This window comes from Dendronephthya gigantea, unplaced genomic scaffold (genome assembly GCF_004324835.1).
Source record: "Dendronephthya gigantea isolate DGI-Jeju-01 unplaced genomic scaffold, DenGig_1.0 000128F, whole genome shotgun sequence".
In the NCBI taxonomy this organism is placed as follows: domain Eukaryota; kingdom Metazoa; phylum Cnidaria; class Anthozoa; order Malacalcyonacea; family Nephtheidae; genus Dendronephthya; species Dendronephthya gigantea.
The window spans coordinates 340,858-361,340 of record NW_021163138.1 but is presented as its reverse complement, the minus strand read 5'-3'; the positions used below and the strand labels follow the sequence as shown (position 1 = coordinate 361,340).

General features: G+C 36.2%; 2 protein-coding genes across 2 annotated transcripts; both read right to left on the bottom strand.

Moving 5' to 3' along the window:
* Positions 1-11: 11 nt before the first annotated feature.
* LOC114535959 lies at positions 12-623 on the bottom strand. The gene has a single exon (XM_028557298.1). The coding sequence runs from the start codon at positions 621-623 to the stop codon at positions 12-14; it is 612 nt and encodes a 203-aa protein (XP_028413099.1).
* Positions 624-17,030: 16,407 nt separating this feature from the next.
* Positions 17,031-19,946, bottom strand: LOC114535958 (ATP-dependent DNA helicase Q-like 4A). The gene is made up of 4 exons (XM_028557297.1): positions 19,671-19,946; positions 19,360-19,382; positions 19,120-19,252; positions 17,031-18,686 (listed from the first exon to the last, which is right to left on the bottom strand). Exons 1-4 carry the CDS (start codon positions 19,944-19,946, stop codon positions 17,031-17,033), a joined length of 2,088 nt encoding a protein of 695 aa, XP_028413098.1.
* Between the last annotated feature and the right edge of the window lie 537 nt (positions 19,947-20,483).

The window sequence follows — 20,483 nt, the reverse complement described above, 5'->3', positions numbered from 1 at the left end:
AAATTAAAATATTACCTCTTTGATGTTTTGGCATATTTAAAATGCGTATAGAGACCATCCGGCGAAGCAAAGCAGTCTCGTATGCTTGCATATACACAGGCAGGAAACGGTCTGCGCCTCTTTTTCCCCAATATCTGGAAAATCCAGCGTGAGCATCGTTGGTATGAGACTAAACGGTAGAGCTTGTGAATCTTTTCCAAATCCCCATCGTCTAAAGGCCAATTTTCTTCGAGATAGCGACAAACATCTATCTTCAGCACGCCTTTGGACAACATGTTGTCTCGAAAGTCCGGATGTAACGTCAAACACTTTTCGCCCTGTGCTTCTGTTTCATCAAGTAAAACTTCATACTCGCCATACTCAACTGCTTTTTCATGGCAACAAAAACACTCAATAGTTTTCGCTGACAATGCACATCGACCACATTTGCACCAACTTAAAGTTTCCAGACGCCACGCGTTCGCTATTTCGAAATTGTTATCGACTTCATCCTCAGACGAAGACAAAACACTACCTCGTTCCGAATCGCTTTCATCACTCAAATCACTTGTTTCTGCCCCCGTTTCTGGCTCAAATTGGTAAGGCAAGACTTCGTCTACTTGGTTTTCGTGAATTTTTTCCATCACAATACTAAAATTTCTAAAAAGCCAGCCAAGCGCCGTATAAAGATATATTGCTGTTTGTTTTAACCCAGCCAATGACGTCACAACAAGTCATGTGACCCATAGATAATTTTTTACGGATTTCATCAAAGATGGCGGAATAAGTGATAAATTGTTACATGTTTAGCTGCAAATAACTCCTGAGCAAAGGAGTTCTGTAAAAAAATAATTTCATATCCAGTGTTAACTGACCAAACTTTGTCGTAATAGGGAATAAAAATTTTCGTTGCCAATGTCCTTTAAATGAATATGAGTCAACAAAATGCATTGTTTTAAGCTAACAGAATTTATGAATGGATTATATAATTATTACCTTATTTTATATACATAAATTGTGTATAATGTCCTGGGGCTGGTTGTTCGAAGGGTATTTAGCTTAAATGTCAGATAAGTTGAAGTGGAAAACAAAATGGAAAATAAAATTATCTCTTTATTGGACAAGCAAGTTGATACATTTGTAAATAAACCATTTTCGTACTTTTCGTCTTCGTCGTACTTTTCGTCTTTTTACATACATGTATATATGTAAATCACAAAATAAACTTTGGTAACTATATCAACATTTATTCACATCCTACGTTTCGGGGCATGCCCCTTCTTGAAGGATGAATATAGAAGTCAATGGCCTAATGTCCTTTATATACCTATAGTAATTACCCTACATATTATTCAAAGTCTCTTACATTTAATCCCCGAGGTACAAACGAATCTAATTTGTATACCCAAAATGCCTCCTTTTGAGTAGGCTTATCAACATTGGTCTTATCAATAATGATAACCCTCACATCCCTTAAATCTTTATGCCCAAGGCCAAAAAAATGTGTCATAAAAATGATGAATTTATAAAACTAAAGGGAATAAAATGTTTTTTACTTTCATTATACTCTAGAACTTTGTCAAACATTGCGTATAGTAAATGGTAAATGTGGCCAGATGTAGCCTGGCAATCGTTTTGCATTGCGTGTACAAAAACCTTTGATACAAGACGAAATGACTTGGTAAAAAAAGATGTCAACTATTTATACAATAACATAAAAGTATGGGCCGCTCATTTCGAGGACGAAATAAAAAAGATTGACCACCGTCGCTATCCTGACCTTGTTTGCTGTCCCAAACCCGCCGCCACGAATTGGTATGAAAAGGAAACTCTTAACACGGGAAGCGACAAAAGACGCCATATCTAGTAGGAAAACGGTTTATTTACAAATACAATATGTCAATATAAACTATATTTTTACATGCATGGTTTAACAAAAGTTATCTCTAAATCACAAAAATTTAGGCAAGAAAAGAAAAGTTATTAAAATCACACGAGTTACGCGTGAAATTTCACTACAGAAAGGTATTTAAAATAACGCTACAAAAACAAAACTTGCGACATTTTTTTCTGTTTACATTCTGAGTTCTTAAAAATATTATGACACCTTAAATTGTTCTAATGACTTTAAAGGCGACATCAGCACGCCAGTTTCAGCAAGAACTTTCATACTATACATAATCACCATACTATACCATCAAATGTCAAATTGGGAGGTAAGATCAGAGAGGAAGAATATGATCTTTAGTTTGTGGTAAGATGTTTCTACCAAAACATTTTCCCTACTGTTTTCCCTACTGTTTGTAATTGAAATTTACAAATATTAAAGGTCCTGTTACACGGTGCAACTTTTCTTGCAACTTGCAATGCAATTCTACTTTTCAGAGACGTAAATTTGGCCACTATGAAACTTTTATGTTTATTACACTCCATGTACGTTTCTTAAACTTACATTTTTAATACTCTGCACTGATTTACATCTCTTAAGAATAGAATCGCATTGCAAGTTGCAAGAAAAATTGCACTGTGTAACATGGTCTTTAATAGATAAATCAATTAATAGCCAGTCATAGTGGGCCCTGTGTGTAGTTTTACTGACTGACATTTATTATAATAGATTCTTTGCAGAATCAAGACCCTGACCAAGACCCCGACCAAGACCCTGACCCAGGCCTTAAACAAGACCCTGACAAAGGCCTTGACCAAGACCCGGACCAAGACCCCGACCAAGACCAGCCTTGAACAAGACCCTGACTAAGAGAGTTTTGATGATATCAGAGAAAGTAATAATCATGATGCATTTGGTTAAGGTACATATCAATTATAATACACATATTTAATGAACATCGATAAACACTGAACATCGATAAACACTTTGGAGATGAACAGAGAACAAACCGAGTTGCCAAAGCTGCACTTGTCTTTATGGCAAGGGGCATCACAGAAAACTGGAAGCAACCTCTTGGCTACGTCCTGGTTCATGAGGCTTGTCCAAGCAAAAATATTAAATCCAAGTTATTTGAAATGATTGATGAATTGACATCAATGGGCTTATTCGTTAAAAGCATTATATCTGACTTGGGTTCAAACTTCCAGAAGTTACTTTGCGAGTTGAATGTCACCCCTGAAAAGCCTTGGTTTTTGCACGCGGGCAAGAAGATTATGTATTTTTTTGATCCGCCACATCTCATTAAGGCAATACCTAACAATTTAATGGAGTACGATTTTCACTTCGACCAGAAAACTGCATCTTGGGATGACATTGAAGTTGTTTATGAGCGAGATAGAGAACAAACTTTAGGCTGCTGTCCAAGACTAACAAAAAAGCATCTAAATCCAAACAGATTTTAGAAGATGAAGGTTAAGTCGGCAACCCAACAAATGAGTCAAACAGTAGCTGCCACCATCTGCATGTATGTATCACTTGCTGCACTCCCAGAGACTGCAGTTGGAACATCTGAACTGATAGCAAAAAACATGGATAACATTTTTGATTGTTTAAACAGTTCAAATCTGAGAAGTGCAAAGATCCACAAAAGGGCTATTTCCAAGGAATCATCACAACATGGATTCTTTAATGTTAATGATATGATAAAATTCCTTAAATCAATTAAAGTCATCAACAGACAAACTCAAAAAGATGTCACCAAGCAGATCAGATGCCTCAAGGGACTACAAATGACACTAAATTGTGTAATGATCTTGTCAAAACATCTTAGTCAAGACCATGCCTTGCAGTTCCTGATGACCAGAAGACTAAATCAAGATCCATTGGAAAATTTTTTTGGTTTAATCAGACAACAAGGTGGGAATTCTGATAACCCAACACCTCTACAGTTTACCAAGGCATTTCGCAAGTTGTTTGTTGACATGTTCCTAACTCCTCTGTCATCTGGTAATTGTGCTGAAGATTTTAACAGCTTTTTATTCGGATTATCACCAAGGAAAAAGAGAACTGGAAGAAATCATGCGTGGACTGCGTAGAACAAAGCTAGAAAACAAAGGTTATGTTAATATTATCTGGCTAATTTATTCAGTAACCTGGCAACCCTGGATTATACGTCTTTCTCCTAGCATGGCTTCATGATAATATCATAATAGTATTTGAGATGCTAATCAAGAAAGAATCTCATGTAAGAAACATTTAACTTTTACAAATCATTTGCATAAAAATGGATGTTGTGATTTGTGCCAATTCTAAGTTCTGAACACTATGGCATGCTATGCAAATATATTTCTGGAAAGTATAAAAATGGAAGGAAATGCCCATAAAAATAACTTTTAATGGTTTTTTTAAAATCAAAGCTTACCTTATTTGCAAATTTGATACAAGCCAGATTCAGATTGGACGAACCACATGTTTGTCATGGTGCTAATGCTTCCACTCAGCAAAAATAGCTTTCCTTTTACTGAGAGGGTATGCCTGTTCCACTCTGTACTTCCTTTTTCTCTGTGGTGGGCCTGTAGTGGCGATCTGCGTAAGTTGCTGTTGGTTCTTAGTTAGCAGGTGATATTTATTTTGCTGCTTGAGTTGTAAAATTGATTTAAATTCATATTAAGTGGTGATTTTGTAGCATTTAGTTTTTGTAACTTATCTTGTATAGTATTGGCCAGATACAGTAACATGTTGTTGTGTTTAAAAATATGCTACCAGTTTAGGTACAACCAGTTTTTGGTTTTGTTTTATTTGTTAAAATGAATGTATGCTAAATACAGACAGTACTGACAGTACATTAAATTATTACTGTATGTATTTGATGTTTCATATTTTTTAATTAAGGTGTCTGTTTTGGCTAATAGGTATTTTTATTAAGATGCTGGTCTTTGGCAATTCAAATAATCATTGATAAATAATCATTGCATTGGGTCACCCTGATGCAGCCAAATATAATTTACATATAGATGCCTTTAGAACACTTTTAATCTTCCCATTATTCATTTGTATTCAATGCATCAATAATCCAGCAGTGAAGACAATGATGATTGCTGTCATGATTATCAACAGTATTAATCATGGCAGCAATCACATCTTCATTACTAAGTTGCTTACCTACAGATTGGTACAGGTTGATAAAATTTGATAAATTAAACCGGAAAATTACACTAGGTCTGTAAAATATTTGCACTTTTTTACATAATTAAGATGTGCCTAGGTGTTTTGTAGCTCATCAATCTTGTGTACTAATAATTCCACTGCTTGTATATAAAGGTCTAACCGCATTTCATTTGATTCTTGCATTAGGTCCAGTCTTGCAAGTACATATGATTGAAGTACATCACCATAATCTACATTGGTTTCTTCAACTACAACATTATTATCACTGTTATCAAATGGGCTAGGGGCATCTGGATCATAGCCATACATTACCAGGTCAGTGGGATCTTCATCTAATAGTCCTTGAGTCAGTCGATTGTGAGGGGATGACATACCATTCACCCACATTTGGTAAGGAGACCAGTTGTGTTCTGTACGCACCTTATGGTGATTAAATGCTTCTCTAAACTCATTAAGAGCAATGTTAATCCGAGGCAGAAAAATCAAGTCTAATGTGAAAAGGTGTATAATGTTGTTAGGATCAAGAACACCCATAGACTCCATGGCATAAAACAGGTGATAGTAGACATGACATACACAACAAAATACATCTCGCCACAATCTTTCAATGCGCTGATTGTGGGTTGATGTGCCAGCGATAAAATTGCCCCTTCTCTCACCTCTGGCCTCTATCATGGCATCACATACCAGGACATTCAATCCACCCTTATTCTTGATGGCCAAAGATTTCCATCCCCAGTCACTGCATTCAGAAATAATGTTAACACAGTTTCTGAGTAGTTATTAGCATTGCATTTCAAAAACATTTTCCTGGAATAACCATCTATAAATCCATGGATGACCAGCTTTCATCGAATTAATGCATGATGACCATCTAGGTGCCACAAAGAATTTGGCCAAGGCACTTCATATCTTCTACGTGAAACAACAACACCCCAACTTAGCACCGTATTCTGAGGATCAACTCTAATCATGCTTTCCCGCATTCTTTGCCTTTGAATTCTAAGACCAATGGACTATAAGTGCCCTGCCACATAGCTTTGTCCAAGGGCATTACCATGATTCGAAATGAACTCCGAAACCACTCTATCCAAATCTTCGTTAGATAAGTCATGGTGTCCCGTCATGCTATCGAGCCCATACTCAACTACTCTTGTGTGTATTGTCCACCTCCACACCCCCAACATTTGTCCAATCTTAGTCCAACTCAATCCAAGTTCTCTCAATTCTTCTAGCATTTCAGACCGGATGAGAAAACTTGGTCTGCCAGGACATCTACTTTTCCCCCTTTCAACACGGTTTTCAGAACTATTGCTTGGTAGCCTCGTAGCATTTTGATGATTCACCAATGCTCAGGCCTCAGGGTCAATGGCAATACACCCACTTATTGCCCTAATTAAGTGTATGCATTGATTAATAACTTCTGCCACATATTCCTAAGTTTCGTTGTTACTGTTGTTTGGGGAACAGATTCAGTGTTGTCAAGAATAGTAGGGCAAATTTGGCAAATAAGACATAGTTTACATTGGTATATAGACTTGGGGGTGTTTCCATAACACTGGTTCTCATATGAATACATAGAAGTTGTCCAAAAATGAGGCCACTGGAATAAAAAGTGTTAAAGCAGTAAGTCTGGTAACACTTTGTCCCAGTGGCCTAATTTTTGGACAACTTCTATGTATTCCTCTGATATGAAAACCAGTGTTCATATAAAACAGCCCCAAGGCTATATAGCGATGTAAACAATATCAATTTGCTCCTTGCGCCAGTGTCCAAATCTGGTGTTACATATGGTTCTGATTCCTCACTGTGGGATGCACTTTCTCTTGTAATCTAAAAGGGCATTTAGAATGTCCAACTCTAATGAACTACCCACATAATTTCTCTAAATAAGTCTAAAGCATGAGAAACTGTAACATTCCCACTTTTCATTGAATCGCCCTTGCAGATCTCGCAGATAAGCTCATCAGTTTTTCGACCGCAATTTGTATCGTTCTATACACATTAACTCCAATTTTGTGTCTCTTCAGTCGAGGGAATGTGCGTTGTTCTAAACCACGCAAATTCCCAAAAAGTCATCCGACTTAAAATGCTTGGAGCAAACATGGCTTTTGCATGGTGGCTCCCATCCAACACGCTTGAATTGAACAAAGTCTATCCATTTCTTTCGTCTCCTTACTGTCTGTGGGCACAAATCTCTGTTATATATTTGATTTTATGCATCTGGTGTGTTGGAACAACCATATACGACACATCTAGCTGGCATTTTGCAACGCAAAGTATACAAATTTTGATGCATACGACATATATTTATTGTAATGAGACACTAGTTGATTATCGTGCCTGCCCAGTATGACCTCAAAACCCTAATTAGTTTTCAGACTCTTTTTCCAGGCCAAATTTTGAAAAAACCCAATTTTGGCATGTTTGATCCAAAATATCTTTAGAAGTATTTATCCGATCGGGAAATGATACATATCATTCGAATCACCTGATTTTTGGAAATTTTTGGTGAAAAAATAGTAATCATGTCATATGCACTTTAAAGTGCCTATATCAACCTCAGGGAAATAACCTACTTAGATAGATCAGACGATTTTAAGAACATTTGCAATATATTTGATAAGACGAAAATTTGATCTTTATGTACTTTTCGGGCCTCAAAGTTGGCTTTTTTCGTGTTTGACCGTGAGGTGCTGTGAGTGGGAACTAGTTGCCCTTTTTCACCGGAAGTGACGTACATTAGAGAACACGCTAATTTTGTAAACAAGAAACACGCTTTAAAATATAGAAATATTGCGGCAATAAAGTGCCAAATCTTGTAGTATATAAACTTTTTGGTTCGTTTTTCGCTAAAACGACGTCGTCAAGTTTTTCCGACAACTTAGACAGCCAACTTGATTGACTTGAGTGGGACGTGTACATGAAGAAAGAACGCAGCTTCTTTTATATCGCAGAACTGCCGGACTATCCCAGTGTCAGATTGGTAAGTGAAATATATAAAGGCACTATATTATTACATATAAAGCACGTGTTTATTTGCCTGTTGATTTCCACAAAGCTGTGTGAAAATACTGACATTTCACCCTATTGTTTCACAATCAATATAAATATATGTTTTTGTAGGTGCAAATGTAAAAATTGCAAGATCGATCTCTTGGTGAAAGAAAAACAGGAGCGTTGAAGCGTTGAGTGGAGAACTTGTCTTACAAGAAGTTGGAGAAGTCCCACATTGCATAACAATGCGCCCTGGTCGTTCCGTCTGTTTCATAACATAGATGGAAGGAAGTATAAATATGCAAGGTGATTAAAACAGGCAAGTATTCAACAATAACTAGTGGCTAATATGCATGTCCTTTAGCCATTTCAATTCAAACATGATAATTTAGAATAAGTTCTCAATACTTCACATTGATCTATATTGTATATGCTTATGATTTCCAAAAGACAAAGGTTTGAAGGTTTTAAAGATCTTTCCTCCAAAACTTTGTCTGGAATGGAATCATGAGCGCATGTCGACAAAGCTATTCCTCTCTCTCCCAAGTAGCCATAAACCAATAGACCTTTTCAGCTTGCATGCAAATTAACCCATTTCAAGTCACAATTGCATGCAAGCTGAAAAGGTCTATTGGTTTTATGGCTACTTGGGAGAGAGAAGAATACCTTTGTCGACATGTGCTCATGATTCCATTCCAGACAAAGTTTTTGAGGAAAGATTTAAAACCTTCAAACCTTTGTCTTTTGGAAATCATAAGCATATACAATATACATCAATGTGAAGTATTGAGAACTTACTCTAAATTATCATGTTTGAATTGAAATGGCTAAAGGACATGCATATTAGCCACTAGCTGTTGTTGAATACTTGCCTGTTTTAATCACCTTGCATATTTATACTTCCTTCCATCTGTTATGAAACAGACGCAACGACCAGGGCGCATTGTTATGCAATGTGGGACTTCTCCAACTTCTTGTAAGACAAGTTCTCTACTCAACGCTTCAACGCTCCTGTTTTTCTTTTACCAAGAGATCGATTTTGCAATTTTTACATTTGCACCTACAAAAACATATATTTATATTGATTGTGAAACAATAGGGTGAAATGTCAGTATTTTCACACAGCTTTATGGAAATCAACAGGCAAATAAACACATGCTTTACATGTAATAATATAGTGCCTTTATATATTTCACTTACCAATCTGACACTGGGATAGTCCGGCTGTTCTGCGATATAAAAGAAACTGCATTCTTTCTTTATGTACACGTCTCACTTTAGTCTTCATTATACTCAGCACTGTCAGTCGGTCAGCAATCGGTTTGTCTTGTTGGGTTGATATAAACCGTCATGTGTAGGCATACTGTCTCTTGAAGCAACAGTATCATCGTATCGTCTTCAACTTCCAATATTGGCAATACATAATCTGGGATGAATTAAATATCCAAATCAAGTTGGCTGTCTAAGTTGTCGGAAAAACTTGACGACGTCGTTTTAGCGAAAAACGAACCAAAAAGTTTATATACTACAAGATTTGGCACTTTATTGCCGCAATATTTCTATATTTTAAAGCGTGTTTCTTGTTTACAAAATTAGTGTGTTCTCCAATGTACGTCACTTCCGGTGAAAAAGGGCAACTAGTTCCCACTCACAGCACCTCACGGTCAAACACGAAAAAAGCCAACTTTGAGGCCCGAAAAGTACATGAAGATCAAATTTTCGTCTTATCAAATATATTGCAAATGTTCTTAAAATCATCTGATCTATCTAAGTAGGTTATTTCCCTGAGGTTGATATAGGCACTTTAAGCTACTTCATAGTAATACGACTACCATTTCTTTGTTTACATCAAAGCTGGTTGTAATATGTTTTCGTTGCTGATCACGCTTCCCTTATTGTGGGCTATTCTTAGCCCACAATCAGGCACCTCTTTGGCAATGTAATGTATTCCAATTTGTTTTGATTTTTTGTTTTCTTGGTTGTCATAGAGAGTTGGTTAATCAGTTGATTGATAGCCAGGTTGTTGTGAATAGTATCCAAAAAATCTGGCGGTTCATCTTCTATAAAGTTGATATCGTGATTTTCGCCCACCATGTTTTCTAAAAAATTAACCGCTCGCCCCAATCCCCAGGATTGAATGAATTTCCAACCGGATTGAATGAATATTTTTTATATTGAATTGAATGAAAATTTTCGGTGAAAAAATAGTAATCATGTCATATGCACTTTAAGCTACTTCATCCATAGTAATATGACTACCATTTCTTTGTTTACATCAAAGCTGGTTGTAATATGTTTTCGTTGCTGATCGGGCTTCCCTCATTGCGGGCTATTCTTAGCCCACAATCAGGCACCTCTTTTGCAATTTAATGTGTTCCAATTTGTTTTGATTTTTTGTTTTCTTGGTTATCATAGAGAATTGGTTCATCAGTTGATTGATAGCCAGGTTGTTGTGACTGCAGGAATCTTACTAGGTGATTTTGCGCACCACTCTCGCCTGGAATGTCATTATTTTCATCAACAACAGCCAGGTCTTCTTCGCCATCAAATTTTTCGCATACCTCAATACGAGCTTCGGCCTCTGCAAGTTCTTCCTGGATCTTGAACTTTTCGTTTGTGAGTTAAATTTGATCCTTGACCCGTTTTTCTTTTTCTTTAATTGCTTGTAGCCTACGTGTGATAACTTCTAAAGCTTCGTTGTTCACTCAATTAGCTTCTTCTTTCTCTTGCACCACACACATTCTTGCCTTTAATGCTGCTGCACCAGCCTCGTCCCCGGCGCGTGTTTTATTTAATTGGTGATTAATCGCCTATAGTAATGTTTGTCTCGCGGGAAGACACGCACGAAGCGACAGCGTGGGGGGGAACGCGCCTGGCAGAAAATGTTTCGAAAAGTGAAATTTGTGTCGAAAAGTGAAATTTGCATTGTTGATAATCTTTGATACCTTGAATAAGAACAGCATTACAGTTTTAAATGGTTGAAGAACTTAACAAATCGTTTGAAAACGTGAATATCGAAGGTAAATTCTTATATTTTCTAACTTAATCCTCAAAATTAGTATCTTGACGTTTATAAGGTAGTATGAAATCTGATTATTCATAGCTTTAATAGCCGCTTAATAGCTTAGGCTAAATGTGCTAATCTGTATTTACATATTACTGTGATTTATTTAGTAATATTTCGTCATTAAATATGTAAATGACCACAGCCGAACGATAAACTATGAATATCGCTTTGCAGACATTTCGGTCGATCCCGATTCACTGCCAGAAGAGTTTGCTTGTGAAAGACTTGTCGGTAAGTATTAAAAATTCAGTGTGATCCTTGTATTATTTCATCTTATGTTTACTGATTCACAGATGACATAATATTCACTTTATAATATTGATAAAAAAAAAATGCAGTAAATTATGTTTATATAACATAGAGGAAATATATAAAATATAATATAAAGAATAGCTGCAAGGGCACTATGTGAGTGTTTTTAATAATAGTATTTACTATATATAACCACTATAATAATGATCTGTTGGTGTTGTGTTTTTTAAATTGTTTTCCAAAGGTCCTGATAAGCCCTTTCCAGCAACACCACAAAAAAAAGAGCAAGAATACCATCATGGTAAACACTCCTTGACACCTGAATCTAAATTGGCAGCTGAGACCAAACCAAAACGACTTGCAAAAGCAAAACAAGTGCAGACTAGTAAGTTATCACATGATATATTTATGGTATATTTTATGTTTTTTGTTCATCCATCTTGAAGTTCTTGGGCAATGCATTCCAGGACAATATTTTTCAAAAATCTCTTCACATTCCACACAGTATCTTCAGCATATATATCTGTGCAGCCTACAGTTGAAAGCAATATTCCAACACCTTAATATTGCTGATAAAACCTTTAATAATTGCCAATCTTTTAAGGTGCCTTGAAATGGAGTGCAGTATAATTACCAATGAGTAATGATGCTATATTCTTAGAGGCTAAACTCTATCTTAATATTATCAGGTACCAGCAATCCATCAAGTAGGCAATGCACTGAGAGAAGGAGAAAGTTATCGGAGGACATTCATGATTTTGTGGTTGCTGCAAGTGATTCTAGTGCATTTGTCATTCAGTCGGAATTGATGAACATACTAGACCTAACAGATGTTGACAAGAATCGATTGACTAGATATGTCACTTCTGTTTTTCCAAACTGCACTAAAAAAACAGTAAACTCAGATGACAAAAAACAGTAAGTAATTGAACAATACACTTTATATACAGTCATATAAAGAATGTGTAAAAAAGAGAGGTGGATAGGAAGAATATATGATACGGAAAAGGGGGATCATCAGCTATTATGCCATTTAAAGGAAGGGGGTAATAGGACTAAAAGTGATCTTTAATTAGATTATCCTTACAAGCTTACAAACAAGAGCTTAGTGATAATGTGACTATTTACAATGGCCTACATATCCCATTTACAACCATTTTTGGTTGAGTCAGATCATTAATTTACATACACACGCCCCCTCAATAAATTATGTACATATGGTTTATTGGCAAGGTATTACATAAACTGATAATGGAGGAACATGACCCAATTAGTAAACATATGTCATCATGTCTCTTTGCCAAAAATTTAAGGAGTGCATTTTTTTTCTTCAGTGTAAAATTGACCTTCTTGCCAATTCTGAATTTTTCCAAAAATGTTTTAATAAATAAATTTATTGTTCATAGGCCAAAAAATATGACTAGCAGCAAGGTGTCCTCACATCCCTCTCGATTTTATTGGTCAATGATAGAATATCGTACCTTCAACTACTCGATTATAGGTTAATTGATGTTTTAACTATTTTCTTAGAGTTATTTACACCAACATCTCGTTAAAACCACTGTCATCAGCAAGTATTGTCAAAGAATTGTTTGTCGATTCTTCCAATGAACTGCAGCAATTACAGAAGGATGTAGCTGGAGTTGAAAAACTTATGCTACAAGAATGGGAGGTTGTTGTTGAAAAACTAAACGCTAATGATATTCATGAAGCTAACACAGCTGTTTTAAGATACCAGCGCAAGCTTGAGCAGTACATTAATTTAAATCATGTGCTTGTTAAACTGTATGAAAAGGAACTTGATATGGTACAAAAAATGAATTGGGAACATCAAGTTACATCGTCACAGAAGCAACAAATATTGAGAGAACTGAAAGAACTAGAAAGTTTCTGCTGCCTTGGTTTAAGAGCAGATGGGGATATTGAAGGTGTAATCAATGACAGAATCTTCCCAAGACTGCTGGAGAATATTGAGGAGAGCTGTCCCTTAATCTTCAGCCTTCTTCAAACTTTCTTGATATCTGATGAACGAAAGAGGGTTCACAAAACTCCAGAGTACAAGTTAAAGTGTGGAGTAAATTCACTAGTGCTACTTCTCGGTGTTCGTAACCAAAAGTTAACCAATGATGTCCGGCTCCTTTTTGGATTATTATGTATTACATATGGAGCAGGAAAACAATTTATCAACATGCTAAATTCAATTGGAATAAGTTCACATTGGGATACCTTGCATGTGGTAAATTCATTGATATAATAATTAGATTTAATGCCTAATAAATATCAGTGAAAGTTCTCTAAGTAAGCTGGAACGATAACTGTAAAGATGCCCGTACTTGCCTGAATCCAAAATTGTTTCTTTCTTACCCCAAGATAGGCAATAGATTCTCCCCCCCTGAATAATCATTCCAGTTCACTTTCAGTTTATATCGGCTAAGTCATAAAATAATTGGTTCTGGATGATTGATGTTAATTGTACAAATGAATATTTTTTTTTCAATAGAATATCTTTTCTTGACAAAGGTCTGGATCAGTTGAATACTTCAGTAAAAGAGAAGTGTGTTGATTCTACTCCAGTTATTCTTTTAATGGACAACATAAATATATACCAAGGAAAGAAACGTCATGACCGTTTATTCACAGAACTTGGTCCCAAAATGTGGAACTTTACCGGACGTGTCGCAATTATACCAAATTTGTCCGACATCATAGATCTATTTTCTTGCAAGGAAACAACAACTCAACCTCAAGTTGATATTACCGATTTGCAACCTAAAGATATACTCTTAGGTAATTTTTTTCAAAATAGTGGAAAAAATCGTAACATTGTATGGATCAAAAGTTATTCTAAACTTTACAGTATCATAAACTCCTAAGTATATTGTAATTAAGAAGAAATTTTAATTCTTATTAGATTCAATGCCTGATCACAAGTTACTGTGGAATCAATGGTGCGACCGCTATTACCTGGAATTGTTAGAAAAGACCTTAAATAATCTTCCTACTCCACCAAAGAGCTTCTCTGAAATGAATGAAGCTGAAATTCATAACTGGTTGCAAAATACCAATTTTGAAGATTGTAAACAGAACAACTACAGAATACTTGTACCAAAAGTTGAAGAAATTTGTAAAAATTCGCAACATACGGAGATGACAGATGTGATCAACCTCTCGCTATCTATAGAGGATAACTCCACCTTAACTGGAACTGCATCAATACTAGATGAATTTGCCGAAGAATTCTCCATCCCTCATGAAAAACAAAACGTATATATAGACTTTGATAAAGACAAAAAAAATTTGATCTTAAGTCATCTCGGGAGCGTTACCTTTTCATGAAGTCTATCCAGTTACATCATGCTGAAATGAAAGAGTTTGAAAAGCAGTTACAATCAAAAGATAAGGAAATACAATTACTCGACATTCCAATCTATGACACAGAAAGCAACTCAGATGAGGATGAAACTGAAGATGACAGTCAATTAAGCAGTCTTAGTGATGATTCATTAAAACATGTGGATGCAGATGACAATTTTTCTAAATTATTGAACAAGCTAACTGATTTGGCTCAACAAACTGTAATCTCTAGTGATGACGGCATTTTGGATAAAATTGTTTATGACTTGTCTAAGAAAGGACGTGAACTAAACAGCACAAAGGATAAATTTGACAGAACCGTCCTCCATGCCGCAATTGAGAACAAACAGTACACATTAGCAAACATCTTACTGGCCTGTGGTTTTAACCCCAATGCGAAAGAAGGCTGTGGGGCAACTCCGTTGTCGTTGGCTGTGTTAAATGCGAATATCAATCTTTGTAAGCTCCTTGTTACAAATTTTGCTGAATTTCAAGGAGAGATGTTTAGAAGCTTTCCTAGCCCACTCGAGATGGCAGAAGAAATGGGTTTAAATGAAATTATAGATCTATTCAAAGTATCATCTCAACATTTAGAATTTGCATCTGTATCAATAATACAGAACGGCGGACCATGCTCACAAATAGAAGATGGGATATTGGAAGAGGAAATGTGCGATAGTAACATTCCCGTCGCCTTCACCTATAAAAGATCGAATTGCAAAGAATTTCCGACAGCAATCGTCGGAGACGTCGGAACATGTAAGAACAATCGTAGTGTAAATAATAGAAATGTTACAGCATTTGGCTGGAGTACCGAAATCCCTGGGGATATGCATGCAAAAGGGTTTCTTTGTGAAGCTGCTTTTAAAGCTCATGGCACTGGTGGATTTCAAAAACTTGTTAATGTTGTTATGAAGCGTCCCAAATTGACAAAAGAAGTATTCAAGAAGAGGAAATTTTAAGATCAAAATCTCCAGAAAATTAAAGAAGCTGTTCGAGATGCCAGTCAATCATACGGAATGGCCGCAGTAACAGCATTTAAGAAATCAAAATTTTTCCCTTCTATTAACGAGTTAAAGAAATCTATGCAAAAGTCTGGGAATCATAACGACATACTTTTACAAAGATTTAAAGAGTGGTTAAAAGATAGAGCGGAAAATGATGAAAGCCATTTGTATCACCAGCAAATGTTCACCTTAGTTGGATCACTACTGGCTTTGTTTATTGTTGCGGGAAAGTATGGTGATAGACATCTTAGGGAAATTGTTTGGGTTATACTTCTTCCTATATTTGCCCAGCTTGGCTTCCGAAATTATTGGACAGAAGCGTTTGTCCACGTAACGAATTTCTCAGCTCTTTGGCCACTCGCGTTTAGACAGATGATAAAAAACAACTCGACTGTTAGTCTCAGTGGTAAGGCTGGCCACAACGTGGATCTAGATGAGTACATTGAAACGTATATCGTACGACCTCTGAAAACGTATGTGACTGGTGAGTAATAAATATTTAACAGGATAATTGTTTGGATTAAAATTATTAATTGGGTCAAAATTATTTCAATCCTAGGACTGGATCAAGGTACTGAATTTACTAAATCATCACGGTCACTGCAACTGGTTAATAAAATAATATTAAGGCGGATTTCCATTCAGTGCAAAAACTGCAAAATTTTGCGACTTTTTGCGATCGCTTTTTTTCAAATACAAACAGGAAAGTGGCACAGTCAGGTGGAAAACATGCGATCGCGAAAAATCCATGGCGCAACATTTTGCACTGAATAGAAATTCGCCATTATTACAGAGAGTTACAGTAATGCTTCTTTACTCCTTAAGAGAAGTGATGTTCTAGTTACTTAGTTTAGCTATAAGTTTTACAATCTTTGTTTCAGGCCACACATCCGTTCAAATGTGTAGAAGGTTGATGGGAAATCTAAATCTACTTGGCTCTACTCGTAGTTCGTACTCAAGTAAACAAGCCTTTGATTGTCATCCAACAACTAAGCATAAGGAACAAAGTGCTTTACCAGACCAAATTAAAGGCATGTGGTTTTGTATCAAAAATGATTTTTTTGAAGTGTCAGGAAGTAAAGTCCCTTTCCAGTATCCTTTGCAAAATGAGTCCCATACCCCAAAGCCTGTGTCAAAGATGTTCATCAGTGTCAGAGACAAAGGAGAACAGAAAATTGTAGAGAAATTTGAATCAAAACTCCACGACTGCTTTCCGGATTTTCGAAAGTTTTCTTTCGAGAGAGTATCCATTGATGCAGATTAACTTGGCAGTCCACTCCTTTACAGGTAATATAACCAAGAAGAAGCTTGAGTAATTTCACAAATTGAGGGAGATCTGAATAAGTCCATCCTTTAAATCACCTGCTTTACTGCCCAGTGTCACAAATGGAGCAGTTGAATTGCTATAAACCGTTCGAACTTTCTCAGCCAATATATCTTTAAGTATCAGGTGATGAATAAATGTAATAGCATCTGCATCATTTTTGAAGACATTGCGCTCAGCTCCATAATGTGCTACATTTTGGAAACCTTTCTGTTCCACTTCACGTTTCGATTTTGATCCTTTAAATGTCAGTGCTATCTGTCGAGCTGTTAGTATAGGAGATAAAACCTGCATTTCTTTGACACACTCGCATAATGAGACTGCATCATGGGTGTAGTTCTTCAGTGGTTCGTTGGGCTTAGTACAGTTATCACACTTTTTTTCACACTGCACATCGGAATTGTCATGAAAATAATCCATGATCAACTTTCTCCTACATGTTGATGACATGCAATAGGAGACGACTGAGTCCAAAGAACTCTTGACATGCTCAGCTTGTGGTGATTCATCTGAAGAGATAGTTTGTATAAGCTTGTTTCTATCGGCAAATCTAAACATGATCACGCATGACGATTGACTTCCATCTCTTCCTGCTCTACCTGCTTCCTGATAATAATCTTCAAGGGATCTAGGTAAGGAGTTGTGGATGACAAACCGCACATTTGGCTTGTCAATCCCCATGCCAAATGCATTGGTTGCACACATTATTAAAGCTTTGTTATCAAACCAAGATTTTGCATTATCTGCTTTCTCAAAATGATCTAACTTTCCATGATAGTACACAGCCTTCAAACCTTTTGTTTTAAAAATGTATGCCATCTCAACAACATCCTTTGTAGAAAGACAGTATACAATGCCACACTGATTTTGGTGGTGATTCATGATGTATTGCACCACATCTTCCTTAGAATTTTTTTCATTCTTTATTACTGAAAATGTTAGATTGCTTCTATTACAAGAAGCTCGAAAAACATCTGGTTCTGTAAGCCCCAATCCTTCTATAATATGCTCTTCAGTCTGTTGTGTAGCGGTGCCAGTAAATGCAGCTATAGGTTTGCAGAATTTCTTCAATTCTAGAAGTTTTCCATATGCCGGTCGGAAAGTGTTCCCCCATGTGTTGACACAGTGTGCCTCATCAATGACGAATCTATTCAAGGTTTGGTTTTCAACCATGGACTCAAAACATGTGGCAGCTTGTATTGATAAGGCAAACTCTGGTGTCACATATAAAAACTTGTATTTTGGATTTTCTTCAGTCAGTTCATGGAAGACAGAGTTTCTTTCTTCTAGTGCCAAGGCTGAAGTCACATAACAGACTGGTATGCCATGGTGCTTCAATGTTTTCACTTGATCATGCAACAAAGCAATCAGTGGCGTAACGACAACTGTCACACCAGAATTCACAATCCCAGGAATCCAATAAGACATGGACTTCCCATCACCAGTTGGTACAATAGCAAGAACATCCTTGTTGTTTAATACCGATTGAACTATTTCTCTCTGGTTACTTTTGAAATTATCATGGTGAAAAACATTTTGCAGGACATACAGAAGAGGATCTTCACATTCAGGAGTCATCACATCACCTGCTGAAGAGCAGGTTGCCAATGTTGTGTTGCTAGGCAGAATTTCAGAGTTTAATCTTAGACCCTCTGAATAAATGACATATTAATTAATCAATGCAATCTAATACACTAACTAGTACATATACATGTACGTACCCTGTCAATAAATGACATATTAATCAATACAATCTAATCCACCGACCAGAACATGCATGTAATACATGTACATGTATGTGTCTATACACTGAAAGCAAAGATTACTAAATTAAAAACATTTTTTCTTTTTTGTCTCAGTTGCCAGTATCACTTTAGCAAACAATTTATAGACTGTTTCATTTGTTAATTATTGAAACTGTTGAATTTTTGTAAACAAGTTCTGATTTATTACATATCAGTAAATTAATATGCAATTTTAATTGTTTTGCTTTTGCCACACAATAAACAGCTTATTGACCTATTGAGTTTGTTTGAAGAAAATTTCCAAATCTGATTGCATTGATTTGTACAAATCTACATACCCGTTTGACATAGAAAGCTTCCAGCTTAAATGTGACACAACTTGAGCCTTCCTTCTTCTTTATGTACCAACAGTTGAACTTCACCTCTAAAGCTTCACATTCCACATCAACTTCACAAGGTTGGTTTGCCTTGCTATAAGGTTTTAGTACTCCACCATAATATAGCAATAAAGATATAAATTGAACAGCTTCACGCTCATTTATTGCAATGCAGGTCAAGCTTCTGCCAAGTGCTCTCACATTACAGTTTGAGAATGGTGTTCCTATAGTAAAATGGGAAAAGGGAAAGTGAAAATGACGGATTGCTTGAGGATACAGTATTTTTTCCCATTCAATTTTAAGTATTCAAAACTCAATAGATGTAGTTGCAGCAAATATTTTTTCGGTATTTTAATATCTACTGAATGCTCGACGATAATTATGAATTTGTGATATTGGATGAATAAATTATGTATGTATAACTATAATGTATGTAAACCTGGCGAGATTCCTATAGCCAAATCATTGGAACATCACCGTCAAATAGGACATAAAATTTGTGAAAAACTCACCTTTGAAAGACGGACTTTGAATAACTGCTCAAGACATGCCTTGGTTTCTTTCTCGTGTAAAAGTCTCCGCATCCTTACGGATTCTTGGCGGTCAGTCTGTGTGAAATCCGCATTGTGTTTCAAACGATAATGATGTTGAATGCCACTCTCTTCAAAAAACTTCTCAACACACAATTTATTTGGACACAAAAACTTTCCTGCCTTAAATGCTGCATGTGCTGGTCTTTTCAATCCTTCAATCGCGCATAATACATCTTCGAATGTTTCTTCCGCCATCTTGAATGCATTTTCTGCCAGGCGCGTTCTCCTCTCCCCCACGCTGTTGCTTCGTGCGTGTCTTCCCGCGAGACAAACATTACTATACGCGATTAATCACCGATTAAATAAAACACACGCCGGGGACGAGGCTGCCGCTGCACCCTCTTCTAATTCTTGCCGTCTTTGTCTATTAGAAGAGTCTAATAAAATTAAAAATAATAATCCTACTGATTTCTTTCCGCATTAGTCTGAAATCACACAACTTCTAATATGTAAATGATCGCAAACGTAACCAGTACAATGTTCGATAGTGTTTGACAAATAAAACAAACTAAAAAAAGGGTATTTACATTTGCGTGGTAGTCTGGCGCGAGTAGAGACAGTTACGCAGTGTGATTAAAAACACACTATGTAGTTGTCAAGTTCGGAGTTCCTAATTAATTTATCATTTAATTATAATTCAAAGTAACTAAATTTACTGAAGTTTCTAACCTCATCTGCCTTCTTTTTGGGTCGCTTCTATAATAAAATAACGTCATAAAAATACATTGAGAT